Below are 14,442 nucleotides of genomic sequence, written 5' to 3' on the forward strand. Positions count from 1 at the left end.
ATACTAGTAAATTATAATTATCAATTTAATATAGTTACGAATTTAGATAGAGTTCTTATTTCCTTACTGTGCAACTATATTACATTATATAGATTGCGTTACAGGGTATTTGGTAAAGCAATAATGCTTAAGGATAGATTCTTAAGATCAATTTGAGACGGAAGTCTTAATATCGAAGCTATAATAGTGTTTAAATTATAATATAAGTATTTAATATGTTAGCGAATATTGTCTAAAATTTGCACGTTCTGTACCACATCTTAATATATCAATTTTTTGATAATAGCTCCAAACAATTTTTTTCATAATATTGTAGGAGTCAAGATAAATTCAACGCACTGTCGAGAATGTTACTTTTATTAGTGGTTTTTTAATTTTATATGTATAAACGCATATGTATCATAAATATTTATTAAATAATAAAGAAAGGCTATGTAGCTTATGTGAAGAAATTTTATTGACAGATTTTTAACGTATGATTTCTTTAACAGATGCCTATTGGACATTAAAAGTTTAATTGTGATATTCTAATAGTTTAGCTTCGTTTTTAAGTTCGATAAAATTTCGACGCGCAATTCAAAACGATTACAAATATGGTATACGTGTGTGTGCGTGTGTAATTCAATTAAATTGTTAAGGTATCAAAGATCCAGCTTCAACCGTTATGTAAGCCTTTAATTTATATTTATTATTTATTTTGTTCTCACATGTACGGTCTAATAAGATTCTTGTTTTAATTTTATTAATTTTTAACTTATATGCAAAATACTTAAATTGTTTACCTTTTACAACACAAAATTCTGTTCTTTCTAACAAATTATTATATATATATTTTTTTATTATATTTTATGTTATTTCAGTTATATATTATTATATGTGTGTTATTAATTATTATTTCAAAGTTGCACAAACTGTAATTATTTCTTCTTGGAGATTTTGAATATTATTTGTGTGAGCACAAAAAAATTCTGTCCCTATAAAAAAACCTTATAAAGATAAAAAAAACTACGCCAAGTACGTAAATACATTCAAAAGTGTGCAATAAAAATAAAAAGAAACTTATATCTACTCAAAAGTTAACTTTTCAAAAATGAGTGTAAATACAAATAGCCAAGTAAATTATTATTAAAAAAAAAAAACTCGAAAACTTTATCAAAAATTATTTGTAAAGATAGTAGGAAATGGAAGTAACTCGTTACTTATAACGAAATTAAAGTTATACGCGTTACCAATGCAGCCTATGTTTGAAAAAATGGACCGGGCTATACCTCGTGCGGTCAGAACGTTTCTCTTCATTATTATAATTTCAAAATTAATATCTATATTAATATTGCGAGAATTGCTAAACAGTATAAAACTTCTGTATTTATTTCAATCCTATCTATCTTTCTATGCGAGATTGGAGAAGTCTCGCAGGACATCCTGTATATGTACATATTTTTATATTAATAAACAATATTATTTATATATATTTGAATTATACACACACAAATATACAAATTTAGTTTTTTATTTATCATAAAAAGTTATGTATGAAAACGTTAAAAGTAACAAACAAGATTATGATACACTATTTTTTAAATACATCTTATTCAATAAGATCTTATAAATATATCTTATTAATATAACGATATTATTAATAATTAAATTATGCAATATTGCTATTATGATGCATATATACATCTTTACTTGCGCTATGCACACATGCATACAAATATACTCATACGAAACTATTATCTTTATTAAAATCATATAAGACATTAAAAAAGTATCAAGAGACGCGATAGTGTCTCGGCCATATTAAAAAAAGTACTAGTTAATTTAAATTTAAAAGAGATTAATAATAGACACTACTCTTATCCCCCCCGAGTCACCGAAGTCCATTTTTGGAGGGTACATAACTACTAAAAAATAAAAAATTTTGAATCGCACGTAATATCCTGAAAGGCGGCATCGCCACGAGTAATTTGAGCTGAAAAAATTTTAAATCGATCAAGCCATTTTCTGGACATACAAGTGGTCAAAAAGTGACGATTTTAATGAAAAAGTAAGAAATGTCTCCTCCTTCTCTGTCAGCAGTCATGTGCACCTCTCTTCTCTCTCACCTTTCACTCATACCTCCGTCAACTTCGACCCACCACACCCCCTCCCCCTCTCCCATTACTCACCCCCACTATCCCTCTTTTTCGTTGTATTTTTCACTCTTTCGTTTTATATAATATTTTAAAATCTTTTTTATATATACTTGTGATATATCTGTACTCTAAAGAGTAAGTGATATCCTAGAAAAATCATAACATAAAAATGAAAAGATCAAGTCATGTTCAAAAAAAGATCCTCACACAAAAATTTAAACCTTTTTATTTAATAATAATATATTATCATTAAAAGTAACTGATATATTATTAATTAAAGATGCCAGTTCAAAGTGAATCTGTCTGGAGGCGATTCGAAAATTGGCCGAAAATTGCATACACTTTATGTATGTTCACTTTGAACTGGCACCTTTAATTAATATATCAGTTTAATGATAATATATTATTGTTAGATAAAAAAGTTTAAATTTTTGAGGATCTTTTTTTGAACATGGCTTGACCTTTTCATTTTTATAATATTAGTTTATACATAATACTTTTAAATTGCTATAAGAATCTTTATAAATTACTAAAATTTATTTAACAAGGATAATATTATTTTACATGATTTTTTCGAAATAAAATAATTTTGAAATAGACGAATCTCAAATAGATAATGTTAGATAACATTGAATTCAGTCTTCTGTATCATATTTGATTTGCAAAATATATTTCTTTAATATATAGTTTAGAAAAAAATAAATTCTCCATAATTTTGATATAATTCTTCATAATTTCTATATAAATATGTTTAATATATCGTGGAATTATGAGATTAATAATATTATTTTAGAATACTTGTTAATAGAAATAGAAATATTAATTTTCTATTGTATTAAATTCTATTGTATCTCTATATTTATAATCTGTCAATATGAAGGAAACTGTTATCTTTGGTTGCTTAAAAAAATTAATTTGCCTTTTGTTATTGGCCTGTATTTTGACTATTTTTATTACGATTGCGCAGTAATGATGTATCCGAAAGAGAGTAAGTCCCGGGTTCAAATACTGGTGGATATTCTAAACCAGGATAATCAGGCGGTGGAGATGTTGGTGGCGGTATGTATGGTAGTACTGCAGGTACCAAGTTCCTACCAAAATTTAGAAAGTCTTTGTAATTGGATGAATATCCACCGTCATACTGGAAAAAAAATTAAATTATATAAAATTTGTAATGTAAAGAAAATATTTGAAACAAAGAGAAAAACAATAATATAATTTCTTACTTTCTCTCTCAATTAAATTTTGTTATATCTCCTTTTTCAATATATACATATACACACAACAATAGAGGATCACTTTAAAACCTACATATTTTGTCGATATTTAAGAAACTGTCCCCTTCCAGAAATCGCAGGACAATTTTTCTAAGTGCGTTTTAAAGGGTGAAACTTCTACTTTGAAACAGTTAATATGATATTTGCCGTCCCATCGAATGATCTTTTTCGCGAAGACCAGAAGCAAGTTGTGTTAAAATTCTGAAAATTTCACGACTTTTCAATTTCTCCGGACAAAACACGAGTAGTTTGAAAAATTGAAAAATCGTGAAATTTTCAGAATTTTAACACAATCTGCTTCGCGAAAAAGACCATTTGATAGAACGGCAAATATCATATTAACTGTTTCAAAGTAGAAGTTTCGCCCTTTAAAACGCATCTAGAAAAATAGTACTGCGATCTTTGGAAGCGGAGAGACAGTTTCTTAAATATCGACAAAATTTGCAGGTTTTAAAGTAATCCCCTAATTGTTGTGCATATTTTCTGTGTTTCATATTATTTATCACTTTTTTTGCGTTGCTCTCCATACTTTTAATTAATCATGTAAGATGTTTATGCATTAAATAAGAAAACAGATTTAATTGTACTCACTTTTGATTTGATAGAGGATGTTATTGCATCCGGATCATTGACCGAATTGACTGAACAGAATGTTTGAGTTTGGGAAGGATTGTTGTTGTTGAAAAAACTGTAAGACTGATTGATCCCATTATCGCCAGAGTTTGGACTACCGAAAGAAGTAGATAATGGATGCTGCAATTGATCAGAGCAATACTTATCTCGAAGTGCTTTATGCGACCGCAGTGAACTAGTTTCTAGAATTCAAAATTATTTGTCGTCAAAATACATTACATATATTATATTCAATAAGTCAATAATTGTATTTAATAAAAGTTACCTGATATGGTTTTCTGAGCATTTTTAGGAAGCTCCAAGGAACAGGATTTTTGTTGTTTCGCACCGAATAAAACCTTCAGGCGACCGGTTTTCTGTACATGATCGTTTTTATCTAAATGCATCTCGAATGTGGCACGCATTTCTTCTTGTTCAAAAGGTGATGTCAGTATTGGTGGTGGTTGATACTGTGCAACATTTTTCAGACGATTTTTATCACAGTTTGAGCTTTTCTTGTCGTTATATTTCAAGGATTCCAGCCAGTGTTTGTCGGAAGAACTGTTATTATGATTATTACCAAAATTAAAACTCCCCTTTCGATTAATCGATACGTCTTTCTTTATGCATTGCTGCGTCTCAGATGATGTATGATTCGCAAGGTCATGATTGGATCCAGAATATCCTACACAAAATCAAAATAGATTTAATTAAACAGAATTTCATAACACATTTAATTAGTAAGATTATTCAAATTCTAATTTCGTCGAGATATTGTCATTTTTAATAAGTTTTTGTACATGAAATCCTTTACCATACCAATATTTCTCGGTGAAAGATAATCGTGCATTTTGTTGCTTTTACAATTGGGAGATTGTCTATGTTTGTTAAACTCATAGTCTACATTCTGATTTGGAGAATTCTGCTTGTTTGGATTTATCATATTTTCCCAATGAGATAAATCGTCATGTCTTTGAGTACTCATAAGTTCCTGCACTCTTCTCTTCTGTGCATAACTTGATGAATCCCATACCTTTTTCAATCCAATTGTCATGGACCTGCCACAGGATTTATCATTTGCTTCACTTTCATATCTAGTAGCAACAAAATTATCCTTGAGAAATTGGCAAGGCGCGTGTGCATTCTTGTTCTTCGAGTGAACATACATAATATTGTTGTTTGGTATTTCATCGCTAGTTTTGTCATAAATATTGCTGGTATTATTCAAGGATATGTTACTTAATTGTCTAATTTCCTCATTATACATCGTTCTATCATTCAAGTTTCTATGCTGTACATGAACGTGATCGTTAAGTAAAGGCGTTGTACGCGTAGATATCGATTTGTTTATCATAGCACATCGTTGCTCCTCATCTTGTTGTGATATCGCGAATTCTTCTTGCGTGATAGAACCTTGCAAGTTTTCTGATTTTCTACCAACAAATTTACATATAATATAATAATTGATATTGTCAAATATTGGATTTGTAAGGAATATTTTTGCGATATAGAAAATATATAAGATAAAAATTGTCTAAAAACCTGTCTGCATGTCGATAATCATTCATATCTGGGTCCGATATATCTGTAACATTTTGAGAAGTGCTCGAGCCATAAAATGTACTACCAGCGATTGTCATTTGCAAATCGGGAGAATTTAAATTACAATCTTCTTTTCTGTAAAACATTCGAAATGTTTAAGGCCTTAAAAATATAAGATAAGAAATTCATCTCTTTATTGTTAGTTTTGGATTATACTAAGAATGCGATTTTATTCGTTAGAAAGTAGCAAAGTTTTCCTCCCATTAGTAGTTGCCGTCGTTAGAATTAGAATGCATGTTTGCATTTTTATTTGATTTATGTAATTTGTTAAAGCTTACACATTTTGTTTCGTATATGTTAAGAATCACAAAAATTGTTAAAAATATTGTGCTACAAAATATTTACATATGGTAACTATATCAATTTAGAATATCCTTGATATACTCACTTGTTTGATGTCGATGTATTAGGAAGCACTCGTCTATAACTTCTAAATTGGGCCGTTGGAACAGGTATATTTCTGGCACTAAGAAATTTTAAATATTTTCGATCCAAGCTCGCAGCACCGATTTCGTGATCCTTAAAAGATCCGGCATCTTTTCGTATAGACTTTTTCAGAGAACCAAATAATTTCTCCGGATTTGCTTTGTAAGATTGTGTGTATTTTAATTTACTCTTATGATTTTCGCTATCGCTCTCATCGGTTTCGCTAAAAAGCTCAACGCTTTGGTCCTGAGTATCCGTTCCTAAAGTGCCTTTATTAACTGCGTCCAGCCACAGAATTAAATTGTCTTCGGTATCAGCAGCAAAATAAAACACTGTCCCCGTGTGATATACTTTGAAGGAATACTTCCTTGATTTTACTTCGGTAGCCGGGGATACAGTAAAACCCGTTAATACAATCAAGCAGTCAGCTTTTACACTGTCCTGTAGTTTGAATCTAAATAAAAACGAATTTATATATTTAATCAGTTGTACGTATATGATTTATTTATCATAATATGTTTTATACAATTTTACCTGTACAACGATGAACACTTTAATACAAACCAGGCTTTTGCCCACGCGCCACCTGCTCCTCTACTACGATATGTCAGCCATCCTTCTAAATCGCTAGTACCAACATCTCTTACGGATACATTCCTCCTCTCTAATAAGAAAATATATTTTCTCTGTATTATAAGATTCAATTTAAGATATAGATATTGTTTTAAAAATAATAGACACATATCGAAGTGCAACATATTTAAATAAATTATATAAATTCATAATATATGTTTGAATAAACTGTAAAAATATAGATTCTTTTAATATTGTTATCAGAACAAATATCTTAAATAAGAAAAAAATTAATAATTAATTGTACTTACTCGCTAATAACACATTCCGTTTTCTACTGCTTCTTGGACTATTATTAGATTTGTTCAAACTACTATGCAAGCCGATACTTTTAGCTACCATCATAGCTTTATTAACAACACTTTTCTCAATGTTTTTATCCTTCTCTGATAATCTTGGCTTTAAATCTGATGGTATTGTTTGTTTTGAGTATGTTATACCATCAGGACAATCGACAATGTGAGAGTGATCAAACCTATAACAGTCTGTTATGGATTGATCCGAGCAAACGAATTTTTCAACAAATGTTTCATATTTTTCAAAAGGATATTTTTCTTCTCTTGATTGTTTGTCATTATTTTCATTATACAATGAAGCATCTGATAAGTTTGAACGATCAATTTTTTGATCGCTTAAACTTACAGTTCGTGATTCGCCAATAAAGTCCATCGAATTTTCTGTGTAATTAAGCATATCTGAGGAATCCTTTTTATCTTGACAATCCGAATTACTCCTAATATGATTAACACATAAACTTAAATCTACTTTTTTAAATTCTTGTTTAATGCCGAATCTCTCTGGAACTTGAGGTTTTTGCAAATCCTCTAAAGTTTGTGGAACATTATCTAATTTCAAATCAGTTATTGCTTGGTTCGTATAATATTTACGAGGCGGTGGTTCTGGGGGTGTTACATGAGATTTCGAACAGAGTTTCTCAAGTTTTCGAACAGACTGAATCTTTGGTAACTCTATAAAGCGACAAGATTGTATCGTGACCCGTGCCGAAGGCAAGTCTGTAGATTTCGCTTCTTTAATTTGTTGCTTTATATTAATTTGCGTCTTTGAAACATTATGAGTAACATTCACTGAATCATCTTCAATAGATTTAGTATTATTATTTAGTGATATCATTGATTCCATATAATTCTCTCTTAATAGCACTGAGGAAAATTTTTTTTCAAGCAATTCTGCATAAGTACAATTAATTGTTTCTAAAATTTTATCACATTTTGGCAACGTTTGAGTTCTTTCGATTCTATTGTTACTAATAATACCGGTACTACTACTTGCACTACTATTACTATTATTGCTACTACTACTACTACTATTATTATCGCTATTACCACCACCAATGTTACTATTACTACTACTATTGCTATTACTATTCTGTCTACTATTACTACTATTACTATTATTGTTACTATTACTACTATTATGATTATTACTACATTCATTTTCACTGTTAGACATTTCTGAGATACCGCAATGAGCATTCTCATGATATTCGCATGCTGAATGTTTTAAATAAGCAATTTGGAGGTTTTTATTTGTAGCAATTTCACATTCAGTATTTAATTTTTTGACAGTATTTAATTTCTTATTGTTTACATCCAATATATCATATTCAAGATTTTGATTTTTCTCCTCCGTGCTATTTTCAAGATTTACATCATTTTTTAAAATATATTCATTATTTTTATATAGATCTGTTCTTTTAGGCACTCCAAAGGCACATTCCTGTTCTTCTGTATTCTCATACGCGATCTGTTTCTCGATGTCATTAATTTTTTGAGCGACATTACCACCGTATTTTCCAGCAGATGGTTCTTTACATTTGCTGCTTGCATCTTCCAATTTTTTATTATCATCGTTCTCAACAACTGTATTAATATTAATTTTTGTTAAATTATTATTTGGTGTATTGATTAAACAATGGTCAAATAAGTCTAATCTCTCAATGTCTGATAGATCAGAGGTAGTATAATCTTTATCTAATTTATCACGCTTTTCAACGTATCGCATGCCGATTTCTTTATTATTTCGCTTATTTTCATTAATACTACATGTATCACTAACAGAACTATTAGATTCAACTAAAGGCACGGTCGTATCATTTACATTATTGCTATCAATGGTATTATTCGTGAATGTTTGCAAATGTTCTATATTAATATCTTTATTTACAATATTTGCACCAACATCACAGTTTTGCATAGGAGTAACCTTTTCCTTCATATTAATTGGATGCATGCTTTTAGCATCAGTCAAATTTTCCTCAAATTGCACTCTTTTATTCGTTTGCTCATTGTTCTTCCTTTTCGCCGATTCTAATCCTAAACACGTTTGAGGCCGTATATTTACCATTGGTACATTATCCAAACCATGGGCGCAAGATGCTGCTTTATCACGCAATTGAACAGCCGCATTGTGCTCTAATTTCAACTCCTTCCAAAACCGTTCGAGATTAATACCATGTTTGGATGTAGGACTGGCACCTGTTATTGTAGCTCGCCTTTGGACTAAGTTTCTTCGTTTAGCGTAAAGTGGCGTTTCTGCTTCGCTGTCAGAATCACTACTATCTGTAGTCATTGTATCCAACATTTTAACTGCATCTAAAATACTCGTTGGCTCTGCACCGGATTTCTTTGGCATATGTCTACATAATAAAAGACATTTTTGTTATACATGAAAATAAAAATTTTGTAACTAAATTCAAAATAGAAAATATGATATACGTATATGTTAAACTAAAGGTCAGCGCGCGCACATTTACGTGGTAAGTGTCCTAATATTCGCGACTTAAAATATTATAGCAAAAGAGTTTTTTAAAAAGTTAAGTAAAGAAAGTTATTGCATATTTTTATTTTAAGCAATACTTTCTGAGATAATGAGAGTTTAAATATAGTCAGTTACAATTTATGTTTACTTTTCAATTTGGTACAATAGTTTTTCTTCTGTACTGTAATCACCAAATGATTTATTTCTTCATTCTGTGCATAAAAATAATTTAGATACAGTTATCAAAGATGAATAGTTTATGAAACATTTTATATTTTGTGTCAAAATATGTCAGAATAAAATATACAGGTGATTACATTGTCAGGATCATAGTTCAAAAAACGTGTTTTTCACTTGTGGAAATAAAATGGGTATATTAAAGTTTGTACACATAATAATTTTTAATAAACAGTTGTGCATTAATGTGCACTAAAAAGGTAATTTAAGATTTGTATGTAATTATTAGGGATGCACCGAATATTCGGAAAATATGCGGTATTCGATACTGTTTTACTATCCTGCCAAATAGTCGGATATCATTAGTATCCAGTAACATATCCGGTTGAAACTTTATATTGATAGTTTGCGTCATTAATGCAAAATTTTATTCTTTGCAACTGAATTTCTCGCACAGTTCATCTCTCTTTCCTCTTTTTTATATTGAAAAAATAAAGGAAATTATTATCCCTAGTTTTCTCTTGCTGTTCTTTTTTTGGAAAACCATTTTCCAGATATCCGACAGGATATTCGGAGACATATCCGGTATTCGGCTGGATAATTGCTCTACCGAATATCGGATATCTAAAAATAGTTGTGACACCGGATATCCGATATCCGATAATTTTTCGCACTCAAACTTCAGTGTCCTAATTATTACAAGTTATCAATATCTAGAGAATAAAAATTATTAATAAATAAAGATTTTATTTAAAAATAAAGAATAAAAATAAAATATAAAGATTATTTAAAAAAATGCTTCCTAATTTTAATTTAAAAAATAAATTCAATAAAAAAAATTACGTCAAAGAAAAAAGATTTATATAGGAAAATATTATCAAATTAAAATTAACAATAAGATTTATATAGGAAAATATTATTATAAAGCTATTTTCATCCGCATATTCTTGAGAAATTGTTCACCTTTTTTCAAAACACTTTGTATATACGCATATGTTATTAGATAAGAAAGAATATTAGCCAGATCACAAATAATAAAAGTACATATAAAAAGATTGCTTACCTAGGTGATGGCATTGCAAAGTCAGGTATTGTTAATAATTCTGGTCTAGGGGATGGAAGACTGCGTCCTTGTGTTGCATAAGAAGTGTTTTTGTTACAGGGAAGTTTATATGGTTTTATGTAAATTTTGCCATAAACTTTAGCATGCCTTGGCCTACGTTTTATAGTCAAAAGCATTTCTGCTGGACTTTCACGAAATAATTCAAGCAAATTTTTTCTCTCCCAACCAACTACCGTTTGATAATTTACCTAGTAGAGAAAAGATGCATTTAAAAATTAAAATTTGTCAAAATTTATAATACATGAATATGAGAAATACATAAACATAAGACATTACTTGAACTATCTGATCACCTTCCATCATTTTACCAGATTGATGTGCGGCAGATCCAAGCTTAATTTCAGTTATTTGATGTACTCCATGAAAAGATGGTAAAATATAAAAACCCTAAGAGAGAGAGAGATAATATTTCAATCATTAAATAAATATATTTTGTATATTGTATAATATGACTTGATGAAAGCTTTTATTAACATAGGATATGATAATAAAATCAGTTTGGAACTATTTAATAAATAATCTCAACCTATCATAAACCATATATTCTAACACCACACAATTTCTCATAGATTGAAATCTGTTAGCCCCTCTGTTGCTATCGCTTGTGTTTTCCAATTGTAAATTAGGCTTTAATTCTCAACCATGATCAAGTTAAATCAACATGAGATATAATTAATATTTTTCGTATAATATTTAGAAAACTGGATATAATAAAGTAATTGAAAAACTGTTAGATTATAGAAAACCTACCAAATCGTCGCTGGATTTCTTTTTTAATGTTGCTAAATCTAAACTTGCAGGCTGCAATATCATAGGATCAGTGATATCTTGAATAATATAATCTGCTAATGTGGCTAGTTGGCTGCAAATTGTTCGAATTTCTTGGACGGGCTTTTCAGCAAATCTATCTCTATACGCGCACGTAGCCATTTCTATTGACATTTTCATCAATTCAACTTTCTTAGCATGATATTCTATGTGGCCATTAAATGGAGGATAATCCATCCATCTCACTAAAGGTTTCACCACCATCATAATTGATGCTACATCTGACAATGTTTGAGTACTAACAGATTCTGAATTTTTTTGTCGACACAGCTCTTTGTGTAAGCTGTGTGCTTGGCTTGAAAGTCGTAATGCTAGCAACTGTAGATTCTCTTTATCCAATTCATAATGAAAACTTCTAAGATATTCCATAGCATTAAGGATAATCTCTTGATGACCAAGCTTTATTACACCCAAACGTTCTAAATCTTCCGATTGTATGTTCAATAATTGTTGTCCATTGACATTGTGATTTAGAAAACTATGAATATATGGATGTATAGTATTATCCAAACCTGTGGCATGAAATAACGATCTCATGATAACATTCCTGCTATGACTTACAACAATATTTATGATGACATTATTTAATATTCGTACAAACTAAAAACGTTAGATTCAGAATACTAGTACAAAGTTACCTAACATAAATTCTGAATCACAGCAATAACAATTTTTAGTTTAAATTACAATAATCAATATCATTAATGAATAGCAACGATTACATCAGTTAACGTCAGATTTTATTGGACATGCAAAAAATTATATAAGAATTATTTAACAAGATCAAATACGATTGAGTAGACGAATAAATAATAGTCTCTTTTACACATTAATGAATTGAACTTAATTAATATCTTACAAGATCAAATACGATTGAGTAGACGAATAAATAATAGTCTCTTTTACACATTAATGAATTGATACAGCAGAGAATAAATTGAAATGAATAGAAACAAAGCAGGGCGTATGTACAGAGAGGAGAGAATGGAGTTTCTACACGAAACTGAATAGGATTCCAACATACTTTCACGGCACAATCTATTTCTCAATTTTTCTACGTCTAGCTGGAGATGTAACGTCACACTGATTAAACATTTTCGTCGTACCTTTCAACCACTCGCACACTTGATCCGCTTTCCATTCGGCTATATTTACGTATGCCATTGCAAAAATATAAATTGATTTATGTATAAATAAGTTCTCAGAGATTTTTGTTCGCGACTGCTCCCAATTTTACTCACTCCGATTCTGACTCGCTCTCACTCTGAGCTGTCTCAGTTCTATCCCACTATAATTTCAAACACCACACAAATGACAAAAAGTAGTTATATACTGAGAAATCAATATGCGTTGAAAAATCATTAAGAAATGCACTGGTGATAAAACAGGTTGCATTTTGCGTTCGGAAGTTCACCAGTGTGCGAAAGATATAAGGCTATATGTTCAGGATTCCCATCCGAGTGCCTTCTTCTTCTTATTTAAGGCTGCGCAGAATAAGGGCTGCGCAGAATAAAAGGAACGGGAAACAGAGAATAAGAATTTCAACCTATCAGAAATTACTTTATCTCAATGAACTTTATTTCAAGTTTAATATTTATTGAGAGATATTCCTTTTGTATTATAGTTGTTCGCCTGTTAAACAGGCGAAATTAAACATTTCGGGATATGAAGGGGATCCTAAAGCAACTTTCTTCTTTCTTGGTAATATTGCCTCGTCCCCGAATTCCTATCCTAAAGCAACGGCCGAACTTGATCGAGGTCGGTAATACTGTAAGGGACCACCTTTTTACCGACTGTCCCGACTCCCGTCCGTCCTAGTTCCACTAAGAGGCCGCCTGAGGCGCTGTCGCGACGCGACGCTCCCGCCGTTACGTCACTGCAGCGTGATTGGCCCGAGTAGGGTGGGAAGACCACGCGCGGCTATCATTGGCCGCTTGACTTATTTGAATTAAGAAAGAGGGTCTTTCGGATTATTTGTGATTATTTGTGCGCCGTATCGTCCCCCTAATCCTCCTATTCATTATCCGGAGGCTTGAGCCATTAATTAAAGGATTATTTGTGCACGTCATGCGACGCTTGGTGCGAGGGTATCATTTGGTATGTACGACCTACAGAATTTCTACAATCAATTAATTATAACCTCAAGTGACAACTATGTAAGAGCTGAAATAAGTGAATTTTTCATTTTTTTTCTCCAATTTTGTTATTAAGGGTGCGTTCCACTTAACGTTCGCAACGCTCGCGAGTATTATTTTGTCCTTGTAATCGAATATTAAATGAGGATGAGTAAATTTAAACATTACCTATATCATTTTAATGTGTACTTTCGAAATTTCATGATCTATAAAGCCAATTCGGAGAAAATGGTTCACTGTAATTGTTGGGCCATTCCCGTTGTTGCTTTAGGATCCCCTTAAATAATAAAATTTCGTAAAAAATTGTTTTGTATATTGTATGTTATACGTCTCTTTACGTATTGTGTACTGTACTTATTTTAATTCTTTTATATTTAAGAAAACTACAAAGTACAAAGATTTATTTTTAAATTTATATTATTTATATTTAGATACAAAGCATGGATTTCCTTAATATCTTATATGTTATATATACATATATATGTGTATATACACTCACACATGTATATATCACATTGATTTTTTAAATTTTATCATAAAAAAAGTTTGTTAGTAAAGAATTAATAATACATATGGCGAAATAATAGTTACAAAGGTAATACATTTTTTAATTTCTTCTAGACTGTCTATAATTGTTTAGATCCAACCGTATGTATTGTAGTTTAATATCGTTTAGTGTTACTTGCCTAAAACAAATAATATTTTAATTATTAAAA

General features: G+C 30.3%; 1 protein-coding gene across 1 annotated transcript; it reads right to left on the reverse strand.

Annotated features, from left to right (window-relative positions):
• Positions 1-3,034: 3,034 nt before the first annotated feature.
• cnk (connector enhancer of ksr) lies at positions 3,035-12,916 on the reverse strand. The gene is made up of 13 exons (XM_018540239.1): positions 12,698-12,916; positions 11,514-12,103; positions 11,040-11,150; positions 10,704-10,951; positions 8,167-9,341; positions 6,937-7,896; positions 6,587-6,716; positions 6,015-6,506; positions 5,567-5,701; positions 4,844-5,457; positions 4,311-4,709; positions 4,004-4,227; positions 3,035-3,276 (listed from the first exon to the last, which is right to left on the reverse strand). Exons 1-13 carry the CDS (start codon positions 12,753-12,755, stop codon positions 3,061-3,063), a joined length of 5,352 nt encoding a protein of 1,783 aa, XP_018395741.1. The 5' UTR covers positions 12,756-12,916; the 3' UTR covers positions 3,035-3,060.
• Between the last annotated feature and the right edge of the window lie 1,526 nt (positions 12,917-14,442).

This window comes from Cyphomyrmex costatus, unplaced genomic scaffold (assembly GCF_001594065.2).
Source record: "Cyphomyrmex costatus isolate MS0001 unplaced genomic scaffold, Ccosl1.0 scaffold24, whole genome shotgun sequence".
Classification (NCBI taxonomy): domain Eukaryota; kingdom Metazoa; phylum Arthropoda; class Insecta; order Hymenoptera; family Formicidae; genus Cyphomyrmex; species Cyphomyrmex costatus.

Coding starts and splice junctions, on each gene's coding strand:
- cnk (XM_018540239.1), bottom strand. CDS start 12,755: ATGGCATACGTAAATATAGCCGAATGGAAAGCGGATCAAGTGTGCGAG. Junction 9,342..10,703: donor TTTGCAATGCCATCACCTAG/GTAAGCAATCTT, acceptor TTTATTATGTAG/ACATATGCCAAAGAAATCCG. Junction 7,897..8,166: donor TCATGAGAATGCTCATTGCG/GTATCTCAGAAA, acceptor ATAAAATTTTAG/AAACAATTAATTGTACTTAT.